The 25,409-nt window shown below is 46.5% G+C and overlaps 1 protein-coding gene across 2 annotated transcripts in view; it reads left to right on the top strand.

Moving 5' to 3' along the window:
- The window catches only part of GAB3 (GRB2 associated binding protein 3), a 66,304-nt gene that overhangs the window by 36,239 nt on the left and 4,656 nt on the right, over positions 1 to 25,409 (top strand). Inside the window, exons 2-9 of one of the 2 annotated variants that reach the window (XM_071569520.1) lie at positions 8,007 to 8,310; positions 15,208 to 15,424; positions 15,866 to 16,344; positions 18,911 to 18,966; positions 20,096 to 20,351; positions 21,499 to 21,580; positions 23,207 to 23,309; positions 24,544 to 24,657. In XM_071569520.1, the coding sequence (XP_071425621.1) occupies positions 8,007 to 8,310; positions 15,208 to 15,424; positions 15,866 to 16,344; positions 18,911 to 18,966; positions 20,096 to 20,351; positions 21,499 to 21,580; positions 23,207 to 23,309; positions 24,544 to 24,657 (1,611 nt within the window). The remainder of the gene's footprint in view (positions 1 to 8,006; positions 8,311 to 15,207; positions 15,425 to 15,865; positions 16,345 to 18,910; positions 18,967 to 20,095; positions 20,352 to 21,498; positions 21,581 to 23,206; positions 23,310 to 24,543; positions 24,658 to 25,409) is intronic. The other variant, XM_071569524.1, reaches the window with a different exon arrangement.

Raw genomic sequence — 25,409 nt, forward strand, 5'->3', positions numbered from 1 at the left:
ATTCCTACTCACATGAGGAGCAAGGGGATGGTCTGTCACCTTGGCAGTGTCCTCAGAGGAAACCTGTAATGCAAATGTCAGTGAGAAGCATAGTTCTCATTTCTTTACTGCTCTTACTAAAGGACAGAGGACATGACTGAAATGACATTTCTTCATCCAAGTGTCTGGCTCCTTTCTTCCTCCCCAAAATGCAGTGGGTTTATTACTAACTTTATTTGCAGAACTTGTTTTCTTATCTTCTGCAAGGTTTTTAAGAACTTAGAACTCCCAGTTTTTTAGGTCACTGTGAGTTTGACCTTTCGTGCCCAAGCAAACCCATAAGCATTACAAAGAATCTGCGTGTTTATTAAATAGCAGTGAGTCATTCTGTTGCAGATGTTTGTATATGCAAAGCCCCGTAAATATTATGTGTTAAGATGGAGAGCAGGCAAGGGGAATGTGTGTAGGTTAGTGCACAACATATGACTCGGGAATTTTTTTTCTCCTTTTTTTTAAGTGTGTGCCATTTTTTCTTCACAAACCACAGATTTCTCTTTGTGAAAAACAGAACAAAGGAAACCTGTCTGCTTCTACAGGATGTCCTCTGAGAATCTTTATTACACAGCTGTCATTGCACTTGCAGCGCAGGAAATTTTTTGACTGGTGTTTTTGGTTAATTTATGTAGCTGCATCACCTTGAATGGAAGAAGGTATTTCCCCTTGCACTATGCACCCATCACATCTCCTCTGAGGAAGACTCAGGCTAACTTTCTTGAAAAAAGGTTCATCTAGAGTCATACTGAAACTACCATGATCGGAAAGACAAGTGACTCAGTAAAGGACTCATGAGAGAGCAGATGGAAATACAGTGTTAGGCTGTGTTCTGTCCTGAACTTGTTTTGTGCCATGGCCCTTTGCACAGGATGAGCCAGACCGTTTGTGCCAGTCTATGTGGAAAGTTGTTTTGTATGGAAACATTGGTTAGCTCAAACATTTTTCCCACCAGAGCTGAACCCTAACCTGGAAAAAAACAAAGGTGCAGTGGGCATGAACATACAGAGGAAGGGAGAGCTGATACCTTTCCAGCACCCCTAGGAGTGCACCTCAACTTTCAGGCACCCAAGCAAAAGGAGAAAAACAATTGCAGAAAATATCTCCTTCTATTCTCTATGCTAAATAGAATTATGTGCCTAGAGAGGCACGGGAAGGGCCTAAGGGAGGAGTATCCCTCTCTGAAATTGAGTATTTATTGATTTTTCTTTCCCAGTCATAAATTATGAGTTTCAGCCTCTCACTGATGAAGAAGTTTGTGAAAATAAAGGAGACAAAATCTAAAAGAGGCATTAAACCAGTCAGTGATGGGCAGTGAGCTCATCTGCTTCCAGAGCACTGTGTGGGGACATGCCGGAAGGGACAAGCAGGCAACCTCATTAGGGAGAGATTTATTATGCAGAGCTGATGGGTGCTGCAGATCAACAGCCACAACTGAAACAGCAAGACCATAACTCCAGCTGGGGGACAGGCTGAGTGGTTTAAGTGGTCTTTTTCATCTCAAATTTCTGCGAGTGAGTAAATCAAGTGTTATTACTGAGCTCTGCAGGCTGCCGAGCAGAAGGCAAGAGCCCTCCTGCAAGGGTCTTGCAGTCCAAGGAGCACGAGTTGCATGAAGTTGCTCTTGAACGAGTGGCACAAAAAGCTCCCGACAATGTCCTCTTTGAATATAAGTAGGTTTGCTGGGAGCTGGTCCTGACTCCTTCCTGGTACAGGCCCCTCTACAGTCCCAACACCTCCCACTCTGTGCACTCAGGGAAACTCTGTTAACATATATGGTCTTAATGGGTGTAGAATCAGCTGCTTACAAGCCTGTCTACATATGAATTTTAGCTTCCCCTTTTAAGTCATTTATAGGAAATGCTATGAAGTTTGGTCTTTTATTCTTTCCACAGGAATAGGTTTAAAAACTGTTCCTTAAAAAAGACAAGCTGTGAGAACTTGTCTCAAGTGCTGGCACTACTGCAGGACCATCACCCTGCAGCTCTGCTCGTTCTCTTGCCCCAAGGATGCTTTGTGGCTCAACACATGGGCCCACAGTGAGTGGCAGGAGCAGCACTGTGTGCACATCAGCACTCCCAGCCCTCAGACAGCTGTGCGAGGGAATCTGTGCCAAACCCATCACTGGTGGGATTTGCTGCTTTCCTCTCTCCAAAGGATTTTGTATGATGAGAGCAATCCCAAATGTCAGACCTATTGCAGTCGCTCCCACCAATGAGCTCTCGAACTCCTCTTTCAGTCACAGCTCACCACAACAGACCTGGGCACCAGCACATGTCCCGGTCCCAGAAGCACAGCTGCAAGGCCACCAAGGAGGCAAGGAATTGGCACACATGCACCCTTCCTTCTGCTTCCCCTTGCCATCCCCTTTGCTTCATTCTGTAAAATGAAGATTATCCTCATGGGGGAGTTGTGAGCATTAATATAGTTGGCCAAGAATTTCAAGTTTATCGGCTATTCTGTGTTTGGTTATTAAAACCAAAAAAAAGTCAAACCCTCCCCCAAGGAAAAATTATGGTTGAGGCCAATTTACCTCACTGAGCTTGTATGTGCTCTAATTAATTATTTAGAGCCGAAATATGGGATATTGTGTACAAATAAATGAAAACATGGTCCTCAGGTAGAAGGTAAGCGATGACAGTCCTTGGCTAAACCTTTCCAGCTCTCATTCTGCCTCATTCAATAGCCAGCTGTTTTTCAGCACAGAACAGGTTTGCTCATGGCCTTTTTTATCTGAGATTGTTGTGGCAGATCAAAGGCTCACAGGTAAGAGCAGCCCTCTAAACCTCACACTACTTATTCAGCAGAAGCAGAGATGTCAGGTTGTGGAAGGAGCAATTGCTTTCCTAGAAAACCTACTGAAATGGAAACAGAGCTATTCCTCTTCTTCCCTTCAGAAGTGGCTCTGGAATTCCTAAAGTCAAAAATTCAGGATCAAGACAAAAACACTGATGGCTTGTATTACACAAAGCAACATGCTGGCAGCCGACCAACCCTGCTGCAAATTCTTTCTTCCTTTTGGCACCAAACTATTTCAGTTACAGAGGACTGCTGGAAATTATTCTAGATTTATGTTGGCTCTTGTCTGATAGTAGTTGTGTTTTCCTGATACAGCCCCTCTCTTATGCCCACAAAGTTTTAGAGGGCATGTAAATGTATGATCATCTTATCATTCCTTCATGAACCAAAAATTATTTCAGGAGGCCCCCCAACAAATGTAATATTTTGTCTGGACATGTAGATCATTTCCACAGTGTGAGTGAGGAGCTTAGGCTGAATCCCAGGAACCAGTTCGTATTTAAGTTAATGGAGTGCAGTCTTTCATCCTTAAATTCATCCAAATTCTATTGTATATTTGGCAGGGTGTATAGCTCCAGACTAAATATTGTCAGATATTGTTGGCTGTGATGAGCTGAAATAAATCCCTCCTCATCACAGCCCCACTACTCTGGCCCTGCTGCCTCCTCGGGTGTCTCCACTGGCCTCAAGCCACTGCAGAGTCAAAGGTGCTCTCTAGCCTGGTACTGGCACCTGCAGCAGACACAGGGACTGTCCTCTGTGCACAGGCTCACAGGGCAGTGGCTGTGTCTTACCATGAGGAGGAAGGTCCTGCAGCACCACAAGGGTGCAGCGTGACTGTGTGCCCTGTATACCTGGGAGAGGAGGGAGCAGGGAGCAGAGCTCAGTGCTGTGCCACGGGCTGCTGGCACAGTGCAACCTTCTCCAGCAAAGGGTCCATGAGCCTGGACTGGTGCTCAGTGCTGTGTTGTAGTGAGCACAGGGCGAGTGAGGGGGAAGGAAAGGAAGCACATGCCACACCACATTGTGTCCTGGTCTGTGGGTGAAGGTCATGCCACAAAGGCACAAAACCAGGGATGGCAGGAAGAACTGTAACAGGGAAGGGAGGAGGCAGCATTTGTGACTGGTAAATAGTAAAAAGAATATACTAAGGGACATACAGCTATGTAAAACCCACCATGCCCTGCCATGGGACTGGGGTGGGCACTGGAGAAGGGCATGACTGCCTGCCTTGCAGGCAGGGACTGCGAGGTGCCTGGCACCCTCTGCATGTGGCAGTACAAGCTGCCTGGGTCCCTGCGAGCTGACAGCTGCTGCCGACGACTTGTCTGGCTCCCAGTGACCCCAGTGTGCTGCCTCCCCTTCCCCTGGGGAAAGGAGATAATGTAGTGAATTGCAGGCAAACTCCAGGAAAATGAGGAGAGGATATTTGACTCAGAGATAAAAGCCTCCTGCTTTTAGGTGTGCCAGAACCAAAATCCCTGCTTTGCCTACGCTGCAGAGCTGGGCGAGTCCTGTGGATTGGCAATGGCAAACCTGCTCCTGCCCACTGGCAGGAATGCTGCAAGGGGCTCCAAAACCCTGTGCATTGTCACTCAGCATTGTAGAATAAACAAAACTGTTTTGAAGACAACATTTTGTGAGTAAAGGCATATACTGGTGAAAGTTTCAGAACAGAAATGAGTCGGGGGAGACAGGGATGGGACTGGATATGTCAAGTGAGAGAAGATGGTCCTTCAACCACACTCAGGCAGCTGTGTCATGTCAGCAGCTGATGCCACTTTTTCTCTAGAGAGTGAAGCACAAGAAATGGAGCCCAGAGAAGCAAGGTGTGAGTTCACTGTGTGTGTGAATGGATGTAGTTTGATGGTACAATGAAGCTGATGTTAACAAGCACCCAGGCAAGAGCTGGGCTCATCCCCTCCCACTCTCCTATCCCCTTCCTGATGCTTGCCTGTCTGTGTCAAGACAAGGCTGGGTGCTGGGGCACTAGGCTGGCAGCACTTCCATTTCCCAGTGTTGGATGAGACAGTTTTGCTCCCTGAGACTTCTCCCTTTGGTGGCAGGCATGGAACAGCCCTGGCAAAGGGCAATAGATGATCTTGCCAGGTGGTTCCAGCAGACTCTCTATCATCCTGTGCCCCTGCCACATTGCCATGGCACCTGCACCAATTTCAAGAGGGGTTGAGAGCTTAAATGTCTGTGAAGATCTGAGCCTGTGAATGCTCATTCACCTGTGCTGCTGACTCAGGCTGCTGTCCCTGAGTGCCTCTCCCTCGTCTCCGGTCCAGGTTCAGCCATGGGTTGACAGCTTGGGCAGGGTATTTTCTTGGGTCCCTACAGCTGTCAGTGAGATACTACTACCATCGATTTCAGAACATTATTGTCTGGGGCACTGAACAGCAGCACCCAGCCACTGTTTGAATTTAATGTATCACCAAAGGGCAGTTCCTCTCTCTCATTCCATCCCCCACCTTTTCTGCATGTTTCCTACAGTCCGTGTGTTACCCCCACAAGAAAAATTACTCATTTTTCAGCTGGACAGGGTGCTGACTGGCTGCAAGGGCCTCACCATGAGCCTTGGGAAGGTGATGAGGGTGGCCCTGGGGGAGATGGAGGTGGGAGGCCCATCCTTCCCAAGGACAGTGCATATTGGGGCAGCTCTCTGGCATTGTTTCACCTCAGCCATTTTCTCGACTGCTCAGCTACAATAGTCAGTCTTTTCTTACACAGCCTCAGCCCTGCTCTGCTCTCCATCCCCAAATCTCACAGCTCCAACCAGATAATAAAACCTGATCAAATTGTATATGCACAGGGAAACAGCTTAAAAGGCAGCTTCTCAGATAGTACAGACCCAAGCCAGCAGAACCACAGCCACTCACACACACCTCAGTCAGCCTTTGCCTCTGAATGGAGGCCTCGTGGGCTGTTCCACAAAGCTCAGCAGCAGTTTTCTCTTTCTTCTCTCCAGCTCCCTGCACTGTGCTAAATCTACAGACTCCTTCAGACTCATAAAAATTAACATGTTTGGAAACAGGGACAGGTACTGGGCTATCCTGCCTTAGGATGTTGTACCAGCCTCCCTGAACTCTCCCTTTCCCCCAGCTGCCAGGTAGGATGCCAGCTAGGCAGAGTGTCTCCCCCATCCCCTCTCTCCTCAGCCTACTCATAAGCAGGAGATTTCCATCCTGTTTCCATCAGCAGAAGCCAGGTGTATTTAAGCTGCGGGGCTGGCAGCCTTGAGAGAGGAATAGAAAATGGGTTTGCAGTTTTGGGGCAGATCTGATGGCTCCTTCCCTTGCTGCTTTAGCAGCCTAATTCTCTGGGGGCAAAGGAGCAGCTTTTGTTTGGCTCAAAAGTTCTGAAGCATTTCTCTTTGGTTGTTTAGGGGTGGGAGTGAGTTTGAGTTACAAGATCTGATCTTTCTGTTCTGATCCATATGTGGAGAGTGCATTAAGCCTGTGCAGAACTTGGATTGCAGATGACAGAAATGGGGGCTCTTTCTGGGACTACACATGAGGTACCTACTGGGCTGTGTTCCACTGTCACATCTGGCTAATCTGGAAAGTGTCTGCTCCATTAAACATTTTTCTTTTGTTTCTATTTCCTGTGTGTATGTTCTTTTGTCCCTGGCTTCCACAATATTAGACTTGTCTAAGGTATATCAGTAACCTGTTATCTCTAGCTACTTTCAAAAGAGAGAAAATCACTTTCAAAACTCAACAGGTCAGTGGGGAAAAATTTTTTTGTGCAGTACACTTTGCTCCTCACCTCTGCTTCCTGTTTATTCCTGGTGTGATGCGCCACTCTGTAAACCCCTCCTGTACACAGGTTTGTTCAGCCTTGCAAAATCTTCCACTGTGATATTTCATTCTCTGGTCCCTGTATTCCTTCTTTGAAGAATCATTTTTTTTTTTGGCTTTTCTCTGTGGGACAGAGCTCAGGGTGGATTTCTTCTGGCCCTCAGAGTAGGTGTATTGGTGGCAGCTGTAATCAGCACAGAGGTGCTTATACTGTTCATGAACAAAAACAGCTCATGAAAAAGAAAAGGGAAAGTATATTACTTTGTTCCTAGGAACTTGCATATAGCTTTATAAAGCAATGCTGTATCTGGCATCTGATGCTACCAGGTCTTCATTTAAGTCTGTATGGAATCCACATCTTCAGTCACAAGGGTCTGAAAACATCAGTGCTTCCCAGGTTTGGTTTGAGTTGATGGTGCCTACTTAAGTAATCATCCTTTTGTAAGGTGTTGAAGTTTTCTCTTTAATTTTTAGCACTAAAACTTCCTTAAGGTTTGTTCTGGCCTTCAGAAGTAACTGGTAGATCATTAACAGCTTTTTATTAGCACTGAAAACCATAGAAGGGAAGCTGCACATGTCATCTGGAACCCTTGGCTTTGCTGGGCAAAAGGCACTTGTTTTCAGATATGAGCAGTCGTAGGGGTTTTGATTTCATGAAGAAAAATGTGTTATAACCTCTTATATGGATGACGTGGTGAAGTATTGGATCATTTTGATTACACTGTGTTGGCTGGCTGAGGGGAACAGAGAAGTCTTGCTCCTCTTGACCTCCAAAGGGACAACCTTCTGCATTTTTTTTGGTCTCAAATGCAAGCTGAGAGCAAGCACATCAAATCAAAGGCATGACTTGGCCAGCTTATCAAAACAACTATAAAACCTGAAAGAAAATAAGTATGGAGAACAAATCCTGTGGGGAACAGCTAAGGGAACTGGGGTTGGTCAGCCTGGAGAAGACAACACTGAGTAAGAACCTTCTTGTTCTCTACAACCACTTGAAAGGAGGTAGTAGCCAGTGGGGGTAGAGGGGCAGTCTCTTCTCCCAGGTAACGAATGACAGGACAAGAGGAAATGGCCCCAAGTTGTGTCAGGGGAGGTTTAATTTGGACATTAGGAAAAATTTCTTCTTTGAAAGGGTAGTCAATCATTGGAATAGGCTGCCCAGGGCAACAGTGGAGTCACCATCCCTGGAAGTCTACAAAAAACATGTAGACGTGGTGTTTAAGGACATGGTTTAGTGGTGGGCTTGGCAGTGCAGGGTTGATGGTTGGACTTAATATGCTTAGAGCTCTTTTCCAGCCTTAATGTTTCTGTGTGTGGGCTGATTGATGTGTTACATGTTTGGCACTAAAAGAGCCCTGTTTGTGCCACCTGCAGGCATGGAGGAAGCGCTGGTTTGTGCTGCGCAGAGGCCGCATGAGCGGGAACCCAGATGTGCTGGAGTACTACAGGAACAGCCACTCCAAAAAGCCCATCCGGATCATTGACCTCAATGAGTGTGAAGTGCTGAAGCACTCAGGGCCCAACTTCATCAAGAAGGAATTTCAGAACAACTTTGTCTTCATTGTGAGGACCACCTACCGCACCTTCTACCTGGTAGCCAAGACTGAGGAGGAGATGCAGATCTGGGTGCATAATATCAGTCAGATCTGTAACTTTGGACATCTAGAAGATGGCACAGGTAGGATCATGCTTGTCTCGGGAGCTGGGAGAATGCCCAGGAGTGACAGGAGGCATGGACCTTGCTGGCTGGTTGGGCAGGGCAGGTGGAATAGTCCCTGATTCCTATAGCTCCACACAGCACTGAGATGCTGCTAAACCCTGAGCTGAAAGTTCTCAGGGATCTCACTGCTGCTGGGTGGAAATACTAACTGGCTGCTTGGTCTCACATTGATGAAGCAATTCCTGCTAGAACAAATAGCAGGTCCTTAATAAGAAAAGGTATTGTTTATGTGAAAAGCTGACTGTTATCTTCTGGGGCCGTTTATTTCATTACATGTCCTGTATTTATTTAGTTTGACTTAATGCAAGACACCTGTTCCAGGAAAATGTCCTGCAAAACTCCCATTTTCTCAGGCTTTGCTGGATGTGGAATGTGCACAGATTTGGGTGTATATGCATGCACATATATCAATGACAGAAATAGTAAGCTGCCTTAGTCTGTTAATAAGACAAAATAAAGAAAAGGCAGAGGATAGGAGACCATTAGAAGTGTGTGTCTAGACTTAAGAGTTGGTCGTACTAGTGAAGCATAAAGGCAGCTGTTTTGCCAGGCCCTACACCTGTATATACTCAGCAGGGTGAATTTCTTGGAAAGCTTCCAAGAATTAACCTCTCCAAGATGGATGTAACCAGTAATTAAAGTCAGGACCTGTATCATCATTAACTTACCTTTTAAATGAGACAGTCAGGCTCAGATAACAGCAATTTGTCTTTCCCTTGACATTTCCAAGGAGCAGATACAGCGGCAATCTGAGAGTTTCAGAGGAAGTGAGTCAGAATTAAGACCTTCAATGTGATAAGAGGCAGTGAAAGAGTAGAAAGTGGCAATGAAGGGATTTGATCCCAAGGGCAGTAATATATTTGGGAGTATTGTGGTGTGGCCAGGCAGGTTATCCTGCCATGGTCTCTGTGCTGCTGCACTCAGAGTGCTATTGCTGTCTGCAACTGCTACATGGCCACACCATTGCCTCATAACTTGAAAGGAAACAAAAGGCTATGGGAGAAGATTTATTTTAATCTATCACAGTCCCTGGTATTCCTCAACCTTCTCTTGAGTGGTGTCTTCTGAGAGAAATGGGAGTGTGAAGAACACTGCAGTGGTCCTGTTACAAATGTGATGTCTGTTCTTTTCCCATTTGCTTTAGAAACCACCAGAAAAACGTGCTGACAGATTTTTGTGTCAGTACAAGCTGCCCATGAATACAAACTCCAAACTAGAGCTGGTAGCTTTGAGGAATTGGCATCAACAACTCTTTGGAGCTTGGATGTAATTAGGGATATTCAGTAACCACCTTCCTATTGTTCTGCCCTTGTTGACACTGAGAAATTGCTCTTGCATTGGTGCTTCTGATGCAGGATTATTTTAGATATAGTTTTACCAATTACTCAGAAACTAAGGTAAGCCCTTCCATGTAAAACAGAAAAGAAAAAAATACTTTTTCCCTGTCAAATATGTAGGCAGCCTTCTCCTGGCACTGTGTGAGGATGTAAATAGAGGCATGTGATCTGTGGCAGAGAAGCTAAGACACTGGATGTCCCTGCATAGAGGCATTTATTCTGGGAAATGCCTGTTCTGTTTTGCTGGTGCAGTGCTTCATTGCTTTTAATACTTGCATGTGGCAATGCTCATACGATGGTGTTTCTCTCCCAGCAAAGATTGCCAATGTGAATGCTGATGGATGAGAAATGGTAGCTCTTGCAGCAGCAGCTGGGAAAGCTTTCCAAGGCAGATACTGCTCCACAAGAAGTTCAGCAGTGCAGAGCATTTGCCTTGGTTCAGTGCAAAGTCTGGCACCTGAACTCACAGCCCTCATCACGGATGGCATGAGCTAAGCCTCCAGACATGCACTTACTATATCTCTAATGCCAAATATCTCATAAGAGCTTCTATTTATCCTGCAGCTCATGCCGGTGAGCTCAAGTCTGGGGTGTATTCAGGTCATTCAGATCCTCTGATTTAAATCTACACAGCTCCACAAGTTGCACATCACATTTCAAAGAGTTGCTGATTGCTTCAGCCTTTCTGAAGCTCCTCAATCCCCAAAGAGACTGTAGGTTTAAACAAATTACCCTTAAAAATTAACATTAGAAGAGAAAAGCCCTATTAAATGCCATGTGTTTTTTTAACTTGAATACTACTGTGTTAAAAATAATAGAATAATAGTCCCATATATGAATCATCAACAAAAAGACACAATTGCAGAAAATTATAGTAAGCTGTTCTGCATATTAAAATGAAGCTAAAAGACAATATATATATATATAGTGTAATCAGTTGCTCTTAATCTATGCAACTCTGAAAATTTGCTGTGACTTTGAGACCAAAACCCAATCTGCTGCTCTCTCTACTTAATGCACAAAGCACAGCCGCAGGTTTAGGTAGTGACTCAGCTTTAAACACTGTCCTGTTGTTCCCAGTTAGTCCCTTCCAGCAGCAAAGAAGCTGGATGAGCAGCTGGTTCCCCATCACCAGAGGCCTCCTGTCTGTGGTGTTAGCAGCCAGATGCAGAGCAAAGTTACCAAAGCCATGGCTCCTGTGAGAACAACTTGTGGTCAACAGGAGAGGGGGTGGCTGAGAGACAGAGGCGAAATGAAAGCTCCAGGCAGATGTCAGGAAGCACCTGGGAGGGCTGTTGGGAAGGACTTGCCAGCAGCACTCAGCACAATGCAGCACTCAGCTGCCACAAGAAACCATGGCACTGGCTGTTCTGAAAAAAACAGTGGAGCTGGCACCTTCGGGGGAGTCAGCTGGGTGAGAGAGGAAGAGGCCTTGCTCCCTGTTTTCCTGCCATTTCTATGTAAAGTCTTGCTTTCACCTTTGGAGAAGTCACCCAATAGAGCCATCACTCTCCAACCCCATGGGACCCATGGCCATTCAGGAGATCAAGAGGATTCTTGGCCCAAGTGGCTGGGGCAGGGGAGGGGATGAAATGAGGTGGCTGTGGGCTACCACAGGCACAGTTTATGCCACGTGCAAACTGAAACCGTGACTAATTGACACAATCAAACATAGCAGCTTTTCATTGGAGAAATGCTGTCTTGTTAGGAAGCCTTACTGTCAAAGACAATGCTCACCCAGACTGTGCCTTGGCAGGCAGCTCCTCAGCCCAAGACAGGCCTTGCATCTTGGGTTTCACCTTCACTCCTTCCACAGGTTCCAAATGTTGTTCCACATCCTATGTAAACACCTTGCTCATTCTGTATGCATCCCTTTCCTGAAGATTCCTGCTGATTTCTATCTCTTCCCTGTTGCTCTACTCTCTCCCACAGCACCCAGGGCCACAGTGGAGCAGGATGTTCCTAGAGAGACTCCCTCACTGGTGCCCTCCCTGCAGAGCACATGGACCAGGATGTTGGCAGGATCACTTTAAGGGACAGGTTATCCTTGGATCCCTCTTGGCTTCTGGCAATTGAATTACAGCATTTCTGCTCCTCTACCTTTCCCTCACCTCTGGTTGCTCTGTTGTTCACACCCATCCTCACCCATTGCTGGAAGCTTCTTCCATTCTGCCTGCTCCTCGGATGATTTCATTGCTTCTTTAAGTATTTCTCCATTTTATTTTTCTTTTTCCCAGTGTGTACAGAGATTGCACATGGGAAAGAAGGGATGGTTTGATTCCCCAGGGCCTTGCTGCAGCCACACTGGGGAGTATCTCTCCCAGGCAGGGCAGCATGCTGGGATCAAGGGGAGCTGGGGTCTACTCCCTCCACACTCACTTCTCCTTTTCAGCTGCACACACTCAAGGCTGATGTTTGACATCAGGCTCTGGCCCTTGGCCAGGAGGGGTGGGTGACATTTCTACCTCCTTGGTATGGCTGTGCAGCCTTGTGGGAGGGTTGCTGTGAGCAGAACACTCCTATTTCAGCATGTCCCTGCACTGCTGTTGCACCATAACAGTTCTTGGAGAGTGGGCTGGGGTCTGTAGCAGAGGGCAAAAGCCCTCTGTTTCCCCAAGCAATGGCCATGTATTGATGGGAAAAGTCACTGTGGATGTTGCTCTGCATCCTCTATGGTGACTTTCCTCATGATTGCAGGGCAGAAATTTTGGGGGTTACTACCCACCAAAGCAGTTATTTTGGCAGCTGAAGCTTCCTGCTTTCTCTCTGACAAAGGGGAGAGCAGATACCAAACCTATTCTCTGACTTCTCACTGTTGAAAGTAGCCATACATAATTTATTCTGCCCAGCTGCTGTTGCGGTACAGCTCTAATGCACACCGGCTGGGTTACAGCAGAGCTGGCAGGGACAGGGGCAGTCTGTTAGGAGTTGGCTGCAGGTCCCTGAGCCCTGAAGGTTAGAAAAGGGCAGGTCTGTGCTGTTCCCATCCCTCCCTGCTGCTCACAACCGTTGCCATGTGGTCTGCAGCTCACAGCCTTTCCTGATGGGATAATCCATGTCTAAACCCTGTGAGTACCAGATGGAGTTCAGGCCTGTTCGTTCTCCATGTTAATAACCCAGAATGTCATTAATTTCTTTCTTATGCATTGTGGCAGTTTTAGTTGTTGGGTTTTTTTAAAATGTAGTCAGATGGTGATGTGAACATGCTTTTCTGAGATCCCTAGGGAGTTAGCCAGTGCATATTTGATCATCGTCAGCTTGCAAGACAGCTCTCCAAGTCCAAGATTTGAAAGCAGAGTTACTGGCTGAGCCAGCACAGTGAACAAAAGTTATTTTTCAGATGGGAAGGCTGCAGCCCTCAGCTCTGCTTTTCAAATGTGAAACCTTGTAAAAGCCATTCCTTCCAGATGCTCGCTGCTGAAACCCTGCTGCTACAAGCACCTGCTCAAAATTAAAGCAAATCCTTTGCTTAAACTTGAATTGAAGCACATGGTTTGCTGACTTGAGGCCCACCACTGCCCCAAGCCCTCCAAAGCTAATGGGAATTAATACTGGTAGATGGGAAGGAAAGAGGCAGCTCATTTCAAAGGGATGAGGTGTGGGATGGTGCAGGGAGGGGTGATGAGCTGTTTAATTCTTCTTCTGACTGCAATCAGAAAGATAAGGCATAAAGGCTGCTGTGGCTGGTGTGGGACTCTGGATCATTAGAATCATAGAATATCCTCAGTTGGAAGGGACTCATAAGGATCATGGAGCCGAACTCATGGCCCTGTAAATGATGGTCCCAAGAACTGCACCATGAGAGGGTTTAGTTTGTGTTTAGTGATATTGCCCAAGTCTTGGCAGCCCACTCCAACCCTCCTGATCTGCTTGTACATATACCCAGCACCTCCCAGGGCTAAGAAGTGACTACAACAACCTGGTACAGTGCCAAGGCTTGTGGCTCTGTTGAGATCAGGACTAGGCTGAACCTGCTGGAGGATCTCACGACCTCCTCACACAGTGCAGGATCCAGCCTGCAGGCTGCATGCAGCTGGTCAGGGACTTGTTCCCAGCATTTCCAGCAAATTCTTGGTGTCGGCATTAAAGGAAACTGCCATCCTGCTACACTTCGAAGGCATGTTTATGTTTGGTGTGGTTTTATCAGCAGTAGCTGTTTTCTTGTGTTTGTTTTTGCTGTGGGTTTTTCATTTTGATGAAGGGTTTTGCAGCTTTGACTCAGGCAGTGTTTGCACATCAGCCAGAGAGATGGGCACATGCTGAGCCCTGCAGGTGTTGGGAACAGTTGGGGCACCCAGTGAGTGCTCCCTGGGCCCCCACTGCCCTGGTGAGGGAACTGCCATGCAGCAACCTGAAACTTCATTAGAAAAATTTTATTTTCTAACTGAGGACTTGTGCTCTTGGTGCTGCTGTTTGAGCTTCCTGCCAGGAGCTTATGCTTTTGGGGACCTGCTCTGCAAAGACACCCTTCCCACTCCACAGTTGCCCAGGATGGGAGGTCTGGCTTGCACTGAGGACTTGATTTTTTTGTGTTGAAATGCCCCAAAAGCTGGGCAAGAGGTTTTGTTTAGCCTTAACTCTGTGTGGCTCTGTCATCATGCCTTCATTCCTCCAGCCCAGTGTCCCCAGCTCTCTAGCAGGGACAGAGGCTGGGAGAGGAACAGAACTAGACTTGTCTGTGCTGCCTGCCAGTTCCTAGGCCAGATGGGCCTGAGTGCTTTGGCCACATGCTGCCAGTGAAGGGTGGTCTTGGTGGTCTGAGCAGACAGCCAACTCTGGGCCAGCCCAGCTGGCTGCAACCCAGACCCACTCCTCTCCTACTGCCAACCTACTCTGTGCCAGGGTGACTGAAGTGTTATGCTCAGGGAAGATGTCACTGAGCACAGGCTCCCCTGTGCCTTGTAGCTTCCAGAAAAGTGGTGTTACTTTTCACAGCAGAGCCAAGAAGCCTCCAGCTGGGCAGTAACAGCTACACCACAGCTTTCATGGCTTTGATGTCCAGCCCAGAAAGGCATAAGGAGTTTGCAGACAAGTTCAGATCTTGTCTGGCTACTCCATGAGCTGCAAAGCTCAGTTTTGTTCACTGAGATCTAGAAAGGGGGAAGAAATCAAACCCTTTCCTTGTCACCATTAATTTGAAGTGTTGGAGATGAATAATTAATTATTCACATTAGATACTAAAAAAATACTTGATAAAGCAGGCAGCTGTGTGCCTCAGCTCTTTCTTCAGCACAGGCTGTCTTCATTGCTGACTGCAGGAGGGACACCATAGCCTTGCAGGAGTCGGGGACCCCAGAGCAAGGGGGTCTGCACCTCCTGCAGCCCTCCAATTTGACAGCCTGGGCAGGGGAAGCAGCTGCAAAATATGGCTTCCCTCTCCCCAGAACCTGTTTTAGCCTCGACTCACTCCGGGGTAAAACATCCCCAGTGCAAAAGCAGGTGGGAACAGCCAGACGTGGCAGTGGGCCAGGGCAGGTCAGAGCTGTCCCTCAGCTGGGGCCATCCGTTCCCGTTGCAGGTTCAGTGGAGAGCCTGTCTCACACCACCTCGTCCCCACAGCCGTCGCCGGCCGCCTCCACCCACACCTCCCGCATCGCCGACCCGTCCTTCTCGGTGGACCACGCCGCTGCCGACGCGTCTGCCGCGGAGGAGACTCCCAGCGAGTCGGAGTCAGTCTTCCTCCCCGACTACCTCTTCCTCTCCAACTGCGAGTCGGGCAAGCTCAGCCACAACAGGTAAGTCTGGGGTCTGCTGCATGTGTTGGGCTGGAGCCACACTCTGCCTGCCCAGTGAGGAAACTGGGGCACACTGGACAAACTGGTCTTTGAGCCCTGCCACTCAAGGCAGGCTCCTGAGCACAACAGGGGTCCACCAGCCTAATCCAATTTACAGGGTGCTTTTCATAGCACAGATTAGCAGTTGAGCATCGTATGTTGGTCCTGCCCCTTTCCAGGGTGGATGGCTGGGGACCTCCCACACAGCCTCCCTCCAGACACCTGCTGCTGTCCACAGTGCTCCACAAAGTGTCCCAGCCCCAAGTCCAGCTCAGGGAAGACCCTCCACAGTCATAGGGAAGGGACAGATTTTGCCAGGAACTGTGGGGTTGGGGGTTTTTTTGTGATGTTCTTGCAACCAGGAGAAAAGTGAAGTTCAGTTCACGACTCTGTCTCTTGCAGGTGTGACAGCTGGTCAAATTCAGACAGATCTCTGGAGCAAACATCATCCGACGATGTTTTTGTTGACTCCTTGCAATCTCAGCCCTCCTTGCACCTTGTACAGCCAACCAGTGCTGGCACTGTGCACCAGGACGGGGCCCCACTGGCAAATCCCAGTGTTGTTTCCAGGAAGGCAGATATTAATGGGCCACCCAGTGACTTTTCCTCCTCTTCTCCACTGCTGGGGACACCGCTGACACCAACCTTTCAGATGGACAAGAGCCAAAACACGCTGCCCTATGGTGTAACACAGCTGGACATCCTGTCCAACACGCCCCCACCACGACCCCCCAAGCCAACCCACTTCTCGGACAGGAGAGGGGACGACATGGGTGGCGGGGCCCTCCAGAACGGGCATGCAGGGTTCTGTAGGGCTCAGGTGGCTCTGGTGCCCAGAAGGATCTCTTTGTCCAGCTTAGACAACATGAGGAACTGGAAAGGTGAGTGCATTGCCAGTGAAGCAGGACCAGTGTGAGGGATAAAGCTGCCCACAAGCATAGAGTGGGTGCTGAATTCCAGTTGTGCCTTTCTATCCTCTCTTCTGTGGAATCATACACCACCCAAAGCAATACAAAATGAATTAGCAAGCAGGGTTCAGGCCTGTCCCTCACGTTCAGCTCCTGCTCTGTGGAAGCCCATCAGTGTGTGTACACGTCGGCAGCAATTAGCTGTGATTCCTTCAAGGTACCCCAGGACTTGATAGTTTTCCATGCCCCCTCCCTCTCCAGGAGGGAAAGCAGTAGAAAAACCAAAATGAAAAGTCAGCTACTGAATCAGGCAATGCCAAACTCTCTGTTTATGCAGGTCAAAGTGTGGACTTGCATGTGGGAAATTCCTTTGGAGCTGTGCTGTTTCGCTACATCCAGTCCATTCCATAAGCACAGCGTGTCTTTTTGCAGCTTAGAGTGAAGACCAGGAAGTCAGGGAGACGCTGGGGATGGGATGTAATCCTAGTTGAACCAGGGACTCTGTGTGTCCTTGAGCAAATCCCACTCTGTCCTTGCACTTCAGTCAGAGTAGTCTGAAAACCTGCTGCTACAGAATGAAGCTCAGCTGCAAAGCAGGCTCTGTTCTGAGCTGAGCTGGCTTTTCCACTTGCTCCTGAAACACCATCATCACAAACAAAAACAACTGTCAAAAACCCAGAACACCATGGTGTCAAAAACCAGCCTATGTTGTAGGAGAAAGCTTTATTATGTGGAGCCATAGAACAGAGGGAGGCAGCTGGGACTACCTGGGTGAAAATCAAGTGTTTTGCAGTGATGTGAAGACCTTCAGTTTTGATGGGGAAAAAATATGTAGGTTTTTAAGGAGAAGCATCCTTCAGACTCCTGCAGTTTGAATGACCCAACAGTGTTTGGGGCTGTTAGATCTTGCTCTTAAAGCTCAGAGGAGATCTCTGTCCAACCTATTTATCAGTGCACACACAATTCTTGGAAAGTTGCTGGAGAAACACCCATCAGTGGAACTGCTTTTCTTAATTTTCAGCTACACTTGGTTGCTCTCTGAAAGGTGGTGCTCTTGCTCCTGTACATGTGTTGCTCCAACATCACCAGTGCACTTGAGCTAGTTTGTTCCTCCAACCCAATGTACATCAAAATGTTTTAGGAGGATTAAATGGACAAATGTCACATTGTGCTGTCGTACTGCAGGGTTATCTCTGCCTGATGGGGGCAGCAATGAATTAATAAGTGATGCCAGTTTTTCTTACCCTAAGTGCAGCTGAAACTATTTGTGAGGTTAAACTCTGAATTAAAATGTGCTCAACAAGAAAGATCAGAAAAAGAAACAGGGAGAAAGCAGCTCCCCCTCATCAGCTCCCACAGTGAGCCCATGTGAGTTACTTCACTTTTTGGCCTTGGCAACCTGCAAAAGATGCACAGATGTAATTAACCCAGTGTGAAGACAACATGTGCTGGTGGAAGTGCCATGAGCTGTACACATGTAAGGCACCTGTATGCTGGCATCTGATAGAGCCTTCTGCCTGAATGTTGCTTTGCCCAAAGAAAGAAAGAAAGAAAGAAAGAAAGAAAGAAAGAAAGAAAGAAAGAAAGAAAGATAAAAGAGAGAAGAGAAAGAAAGAAAGAAAGGAGAGAAAAGAGAGAAGAGAAAGAGAAAGAAAGCTACCTGTCCCACGACAGTAATAGAATTGCTTTGTTCTTGTTTGGCCTTTTTTTGCTGGGACCACCACAAATGCCCTCAGCTGCAGTGCAGTACTGACATCTCCATCGTATGAGCAGAGAGTGCATTAACATGGTTACAGACTTTTAAGGCATTCCCATAGAAAAGCCATTCTCTGCACTGCAAATCCCTTTCCAGAAAAGGATGATGTTTGTAAGCATTTCCCACTGCTGGATTTTAGATTTTTTGGTTTTTACTTGAAAAATAAAATTGATCTGCACCAAGACAAAGGTCCACCTGCACAAGGGGACATTGAGATTGGAGACTTTCTCTAGCTGTTTGTTCCCCCAGCTTGAGGCCCTTGCAGCACATTAGCACTTCTGGATGACAAAGGAAAGAATTTTTCTCCTACCATTAAGTTTCCCCATGCACCACTCTCTGCACAATAACACTTACTTCTGGGCACCTTACATACAAGGCTCCTAAGTAACTTTCCAAGCAATAATGAAATAATATTCCCTCCAGCCCCTTTTCATATAATTTCCCCGGTTTGACAGATGGGAAAACAGAGAGCAACTAGAGCAGGAGCTGGGTTTAAATTTTTGCTTGCTTGCTCCCACATCAACCATTCTCCCCAACTGCTTGTGTTACAGGAAGCATAAATTACAGCTGGGTTATACATTAACATGTTTCTTGGTTTCATCATGCTTAAAATGGATGTAATCCCTCTTGAAATAATACTGAGTTGGATCTGGTCTTAAGTGTCATTGGATTTCCTCATTTAGGAGTTATGGAATCTTTATAGAACACATGTTTTACTTCAGAATTATCTCCATAAGGTTGCACTGTCTTATCACATTTTAATCACTTCTTTTTCCCTTGCAGCAGACGTGGAAGGCAGTTCCTTAAGAAGTCGAGATAAGAGGCTTAGCTTGAATTTGGTAAGTACTCTCTGCTTGCACAAATTTAAAACACTGGCACATGACAAACTTCAGAGAGTGAATCATTTCACATCCCGATATCCAATCATTCCTCTCCTGTGTTCAGCTGAAGAATTAGAAAAATGGAAAAAGTGTTTGGCTTTGGGCAACTTTGTGCTGCTGCTTTGTGGCCTCAGGAAGCCTTTGAGGGAGGGGGGAAGAGCAGACCACAGTACTCTGAGCACGCTGTTTTTAAAGCAGATGTAGCAGCCTCTGTTATGGAAAATGTTACAATAGCCTCAAGAATTAACCTGTTGACCAAGACCACCAGAGAAAATATCTTACCCCTTGAAAAAGGGGTCTAAAGAAGTCTATAATTTCATGATCCTGAGAGATATCTCTTCTTTAGGACATAGAAAAGTGTCTGCTCTCAAAGTGCCTGTGATTGAGGGCTCTGTCAGTCCAAAGCTTCCTGACTCAGCCTTTGACAGATACAGTTCTGTGTAGCACCATCTCACATCACATAACCAGTCTTCTGACTGGCTGGTTACTGTCTTCTGTGGGAGATCCTTTGCTTTGTGTATGTAAGCTCTGGTGCTGGGCAACTTACATTTTTCTCCCCTTTGAAAGCTTGCAAGGTTTGTAACCACTCCCTCTTGCCCCTCAGCCACCACTACATGAAATTATTTTCTCTGTGATCAGAAGCAAATTGTAAGTCTGTGTGTGCTCTCTCAGCTCCCGCATTTGCAAAAATCTAGTTCATCAGATGTTCTCTTTCCAGACTTTTTTTTTTGTATGAAGGAGCCTCCCTCATTTCATAGGTCAGAATTACTGCTGGGAGGGGCAAGTGCAACCTCACTGAAGTTGGAGTATTTAACCTACTAAAGTCACAAATAAGTTTGGTTCTAGTTTCCAGCAGTGTCTTGCAAAGCTCAGAAGTGGACCTCTCCAAAGCTGGGGCGTGTATCTGAACTCATGCGTTTGTCTCTTGTCTTTCCACCTTGCACCTCTTTGAAAGGTCCTGTCAGAACTCTCCTGGACTGGGCTCAGCTCAGATCTGTTCCCAGCTCACAGCACCTCCTGGCTTGCAGGGTGTTGGCTGTGCATTTATCAGCTCATTTCTCTTTCCCTTCCTCCTTTGGTTCTGAAGCCCTGTCGGTTCTCCCCGCTCTACTCGACTGCCTCGGACAGCACAGAGGACAGCTACGTGCCCATGCGCCCCAGCACCTCTCCCTCTGCTCCTGCCTCCGACTGTTCCCCCGACGGCTACATCCCCATGAGCCCTGGCTCGGCCACCTTTACCTTCCCTGTCGTCAGCACTGAAAAACTCACCAGCCCGTTACCTGAGCTGCCCTCGGATGTGGAGCCCCCTCCAGTGAACCGAGATCTCAAGCCTCGTAGGAAATGTAAGCCCAGCCCTAAAGTGCAAGTGACAGCCAGGGGGTCCTGGCTGTGGGGATGTGGGTGGCCTCCTTTGATGGTGTCCTTGGCACGTTTGAAAGTGATTCCCACTCTAGAAGATGGGTTGAAATGCTGTGTAAGTGACTTGCAATAGTGTAACCTGGGATGTGCCTGCAGGCTGGTTTGTGAGCAGAGGAAGGGCATCCACGGATACTTTCACAGTCAAAGCCCAGGTGGCTGCATTAGCCTGGCTTCAGGCAACTGCAAACAGCCAAAGGGATGCAGCCTTGGGAAGACAGCAGACTAAATCCTGCTGCTCTGAAGTACATGTATTGCTGTCTCACCAGCTCCCTGACCTTCCAGGAATGGGACATCCAAACACTCAAATACTCAAACTTCATGTGTGGGCTGTTGGTTAAACCTCCGTAGGGTAGGCACAAATGTCTTGGTTTAGTTAGGAATTTCCTGCAGATGCTTTTGCTGATGGTAATTTTCCACTCCTGGTTTTCATGGCATCTCCAAAATCTAGGTTGCACTTCTAGAGAATACGCTGGGGACAAAATTCAGGTTTGCAGTGGAGAAATTGCTTAAACCTAGCCTACAGTAAAGCTCTTTGGGCTGCAGAGTCACAGGGCTTCTCAGAAACTGGTACAGGAAATGCTACTGTAAAGTGGGGACAGACATTTAGACCATTTTGATGCAGTAAAGCAAGCTCATGTCCTTTTTTAAAGGGTTTTGAGAATGGAGGGCATGTGTACATTGACTGGCGACAGGAATGACCTTGGATCCCCATGTGTAGGACCTTTTTGTTTAGAACAGAACCCAAAACCTGTTATGACCTGTAGGCTGAACCAGCCTCTCAAAGGCAGCATATGCAGAGCAGATTTGGGACAAGTTCACAGATCTTGTGGGGCATTTGCTCTCCTTATGCCCATTATACTTCTTCTGTTATTGAGAGGTTATTGAGGTGATTGAGAGACTTTGCTTTCCAGCAGTGACCAAAGTGGTCATTTGTTACTGATTTCTGACTTGGTTATGTTCTGTGAAGTACTCTGTTAGTTTCTTTCTGTTAATATAAAACTGCATTTTTCTGAACAGTCTGTTCATTAGCTTTGCTATTGGAAATGTAGTTGCTTTTGTACCTCTTTTCAGCACGGCCACCTCCTCTGGACTTGAGGAACCTCTCCACAATCCGGGAGCATGCTGCCGTGACCAGGATGTGGACTGTGCCTTAGTAAGTCAACAAGAAACCTGTCATTCCAATCTTTTCATCATTAGCATTGTGGATTAGAGTTAAAAATAACTTATCACATCCCACAAGAAACAGTTTCTTGGCAAAGTCCACAAACAAAATTCCCCAGGGTTCCTTTCAACATCCCCCAGGCTTTTTCTGTCTCTAAAAAGCAAGGCTCCCTTTCACAATGGGCAGCTCCAGTGCATTCAGTTTCATGCAGTGATGCTCAGTCTGTTTTGAAGGTTCCTTTGAGCAGCCTGGAGCTGGTCTGCACTCTGGTGTGGCTGCTGTGGTGGCTGAAAGCTTTGCATGCCTAAACTAGTTTTTTTCAAAGTGAAAGAGCCATTTTTCTTCCTGAAAATTAATATAGCAAGGGAGAAGCAGATGAGAAAACTCTGCCTGACTTGTAGCCTGGGTGTAGAATTCGGCACTGCACACAGTCATTCAGACTTGAAACTGTTGGTGTGACCTTTTGCCACTGGAAATTAGTTGTTGATAAAACAAGTGCCTTTGATCCCAAAGCCTGGGTAGTATGAACAGAGGATACTGTTGGGCTCCAATGGCAGCAGAAGACTCATTTTCAGGGAACTCGTGAGCAGGGGAGGAGTGCAGCCTGCTGGCTGAGGGGATCTTGGCACTAAGGGGAAAGCAGCTGTGCTGGAGTGTGCGTGTAAAAGCCAGGAATTCCCACTAAACTCCTCTGCACAGCCCAGGCACTCCAGGAAATGTGGCACTCTGCTAGCATGAGTGCCAGGCAGGGCATTTCCACTCCTCCACGTCAGGCTGTCATGAGAAGGGCAAAAGAGACACAAGATGGGCAGTTTCTCAGTATCAGACCCTCTCTCAGCCAGAGTTCAAAGCTGGCTAATTCCTTCGGCACTGCCTCCCAGGGAAAACCAATAGTCTCCCAAGTATCCCTGCCAGAGCACTGGGGTTAATCAGTGCTGACACAGTGCAGAGTCCTGGAGGATAACGAGCTTAGGGGGAGTGTGCATGCTTTACACTAACAAAACTAAAAAATAAGTATGCCCGGAACTAATAAAGCAAAAGGAATTGTGCTGTTCATGCTGCTCTAAGTGGCCGTCTAATTTCCTACTAACTAACCCCATTGTGCTCGCCTGCAGCAATTTACTCCCCACGTACCTCTGACAGTTGTGTTAGTGGAAGAGATTTCTTGGTCAAGGGCTGAGTCACAGACATCTCCAGAGCACAGATAGCATGTGTGCAAAGCCAGACAAGTTCCTCTGCATGGACCTCCAGTAGCTGACTAATTTCCATCAATCTCCAACTGTTGGTGCCCACACAACTAAGCAACAGCCCCCATTATTACCCAGATGAATGATAGCTGTCTCTGTGCCCCGTGTTGGACAATTGCTTCAATATTTTATGCTTTCTGTTAACCAGATAGCAAATCTCCATAAATCTCAGGGAAAAAAATTCAGCAAAACCACTCATAGCAATACAGCACACTATTTCTAGAACTAAGGAGTGGTTTTGGACATCCTCTCCATACAGGCTGCAGCGTTAGTGTGAGCTTATTTACCATATGGACTGTGTCAGGCTTTGGCTTCATTTCAGAGCATCTGTAAGATGCTTCCTTAACCTCTCCTGTGTTTTTCTTCATAGCAATCGAATGAGCTTTATCTCACCAGAAAGAGACGGTATTAATTCAGCAAGAATATTTGCCAATTCAGTTTCCGGAGAAGAGGAAGAAAGTTACATTCATATGGTAATCTTCATTTTCACACAGCCATCCTTTGCTTTATTCTGCTCTGTCACATTGATGGAGAATGTAGAAGTTTGTTTTCTAAGAAAAAACGTTGAGGAGGTTTGTCCTTTGCCTTCTGGGTGTTTTTTTAATGATGAAATGGTTTTAAACCAAAGACACTGGGACCAATTTACAGAGAGATAAGGGAAGCCCTTTTTCTGCTCTGCAGAACTCAGCTGTTCACCCACGAATGTTGCTGAGCAGTTCCAAGAGATCACAGAGATCAGCCATATTTACATGAGAACTCATTAAGGCAAAAGAAAATTAAATCTTTTCACCTTTTTAAAGTGTGCCCTGCAAAATCTCCTAGGAAATGACAGAAAGCCGTTAGTGCACTTCCTAAAGAAACACATCAAATATTGTGCAGAAACAGAACTCCCATTAAAGTCTCTTATTGCTTCTGCTTTGGCTGGTGGCACTAACCCCACTTCCCATCCCATGAAAGAACATCTGGCTTTGTGGTTTTCTTTTCTTCATTTACTCTTTAGCCATATCTTGCAAAAGACCAGAATCTTCATTTCCTTTGAATTTTAGGTGGAAATGGATCTCAAATCTCTTGGTATGAGCCAGTATCTACAGACCTGGCTCCATAGCCAAAGCCCAAGAGCAATGTCTACAAAAATATATATATTGCAAAACAGACCACGGTCACCATGAAACATAGTCTCAAATTTTAACCTACATCTCTACCAGATCAAAATGTGCTCAGGAGGGCAGTTCCAATTGTAATCACTGCCTATTTGATATTTCTGGTCAAACAAAATCTTTCATACATTCATGGTCATCTGTGATTTTTGTGAGGTTAATTTTCAGTTGCTACATTTGAACAGAATTTTTATAACTTCTTCAAATTTTTTGAATAATGATGTTTAAGAGGGCACCCCTGCAAATCTGAGCCTTCCAAGGGCTTGGATTAGGGTTAGGGTACAAGTCCTTCTTGATAAAATTGAACATATATCAACCTAATTTGGGTTTTTTTGCCATAATTACCAGGACAAAAAGGTTCTCACAGTTTCTTTATGTTATCCCACACTTATGCTGTGGTTAGTAACCAAATGCACCCTTGACATAGAAAATTACGTGGGTCCTCACTGTCCTCACTCATATTCTACCAGGCAAATCTCACAGCTGTGGTCCTGCTTCCTTTTAGGATCATATTCTAAGAGCATTAAAGGTTTCTCTTCTTTCCTGACAGGAACACAGACAGGCAACATCTCCATACAGTGGTGCTTTTCCATGGACAAGAAAATCTAACCTTGATTACTTAGCATTGGATTTTAATTCTGCTTCCCCATCCCCTGTGCAGAAGGTACGAATCACCTGTAAAACCTCACAGACTCCTGTCTTTTTTGTCTACTGGGAAGAAATCAAGACCCAGGGTCACATTCTTCTAGGTGCTCTAAGTGTCATGATGAAACCAGTCATGTTTCCAGACGACTACATTTGTGGCACGCTCAAGATCAATATAATAAAAGCACAATTAGGGTGATGACGAGGTGTCCTTAGTGTGACTTATAGGGATGCTGTTAACATGAGCTCGGCACAGTGCATGAGACAGTGCAGGAATGAGCAGCCATGAGGGTTTGTGGGCAAGCTGGTTGATGCCTGCAGAATCTCTGCGTGCTCTTTCATTTTCATCAAGTCTCCACAAAGCCTTTCCTCCTAGTTTTCCCTGAAATCTCTTCGCAGTAATAAATTTACAGCCTGTGATAAATTCATGGGGTGAAACTGTACCATCTCTTGTAACATGGCAAAATGTGCATCTTTATTCTTGCAACACCAAAACCATTTCAATTTCCTTTGCTTCTAAGCTGCCCAGGTGGTGGGTAGGTACTACTGCAAAGAAATGAACTGTTGTCAGTTTGGGTCATTTTATGTCCTATGTATCATTCTCCCCATCAGCCAATACTCCTGAATGTAAAAGACTCAAGACTCTCAAGCTTTCTTATTTAAACCCTCCCTGTAGCTAAAATGAAGTTAGGTTATCCCTGCAGCAGGATCACTCAGATGAGGAGAGAATGATTATCTGCATGGAAATAGCCAGCACAGCATGTTTCCCTC

This window comes from Pithys albifrons, chromosome 14 (genome assembly GCF_047495875.1).
Source record: "Pithys albifrons albifrons isolate INPA30051 chromosome 14, PitAlb_v1, whole genome shotgun sequence".
In the NCBI taxonomy this organism is placed as follows: domain Eukaryota; kingdom Metazoa; phylum Chordata; class Aves; order Passeriformes; family Thamnophilidae; genus Pithys; species Pithys albifrons.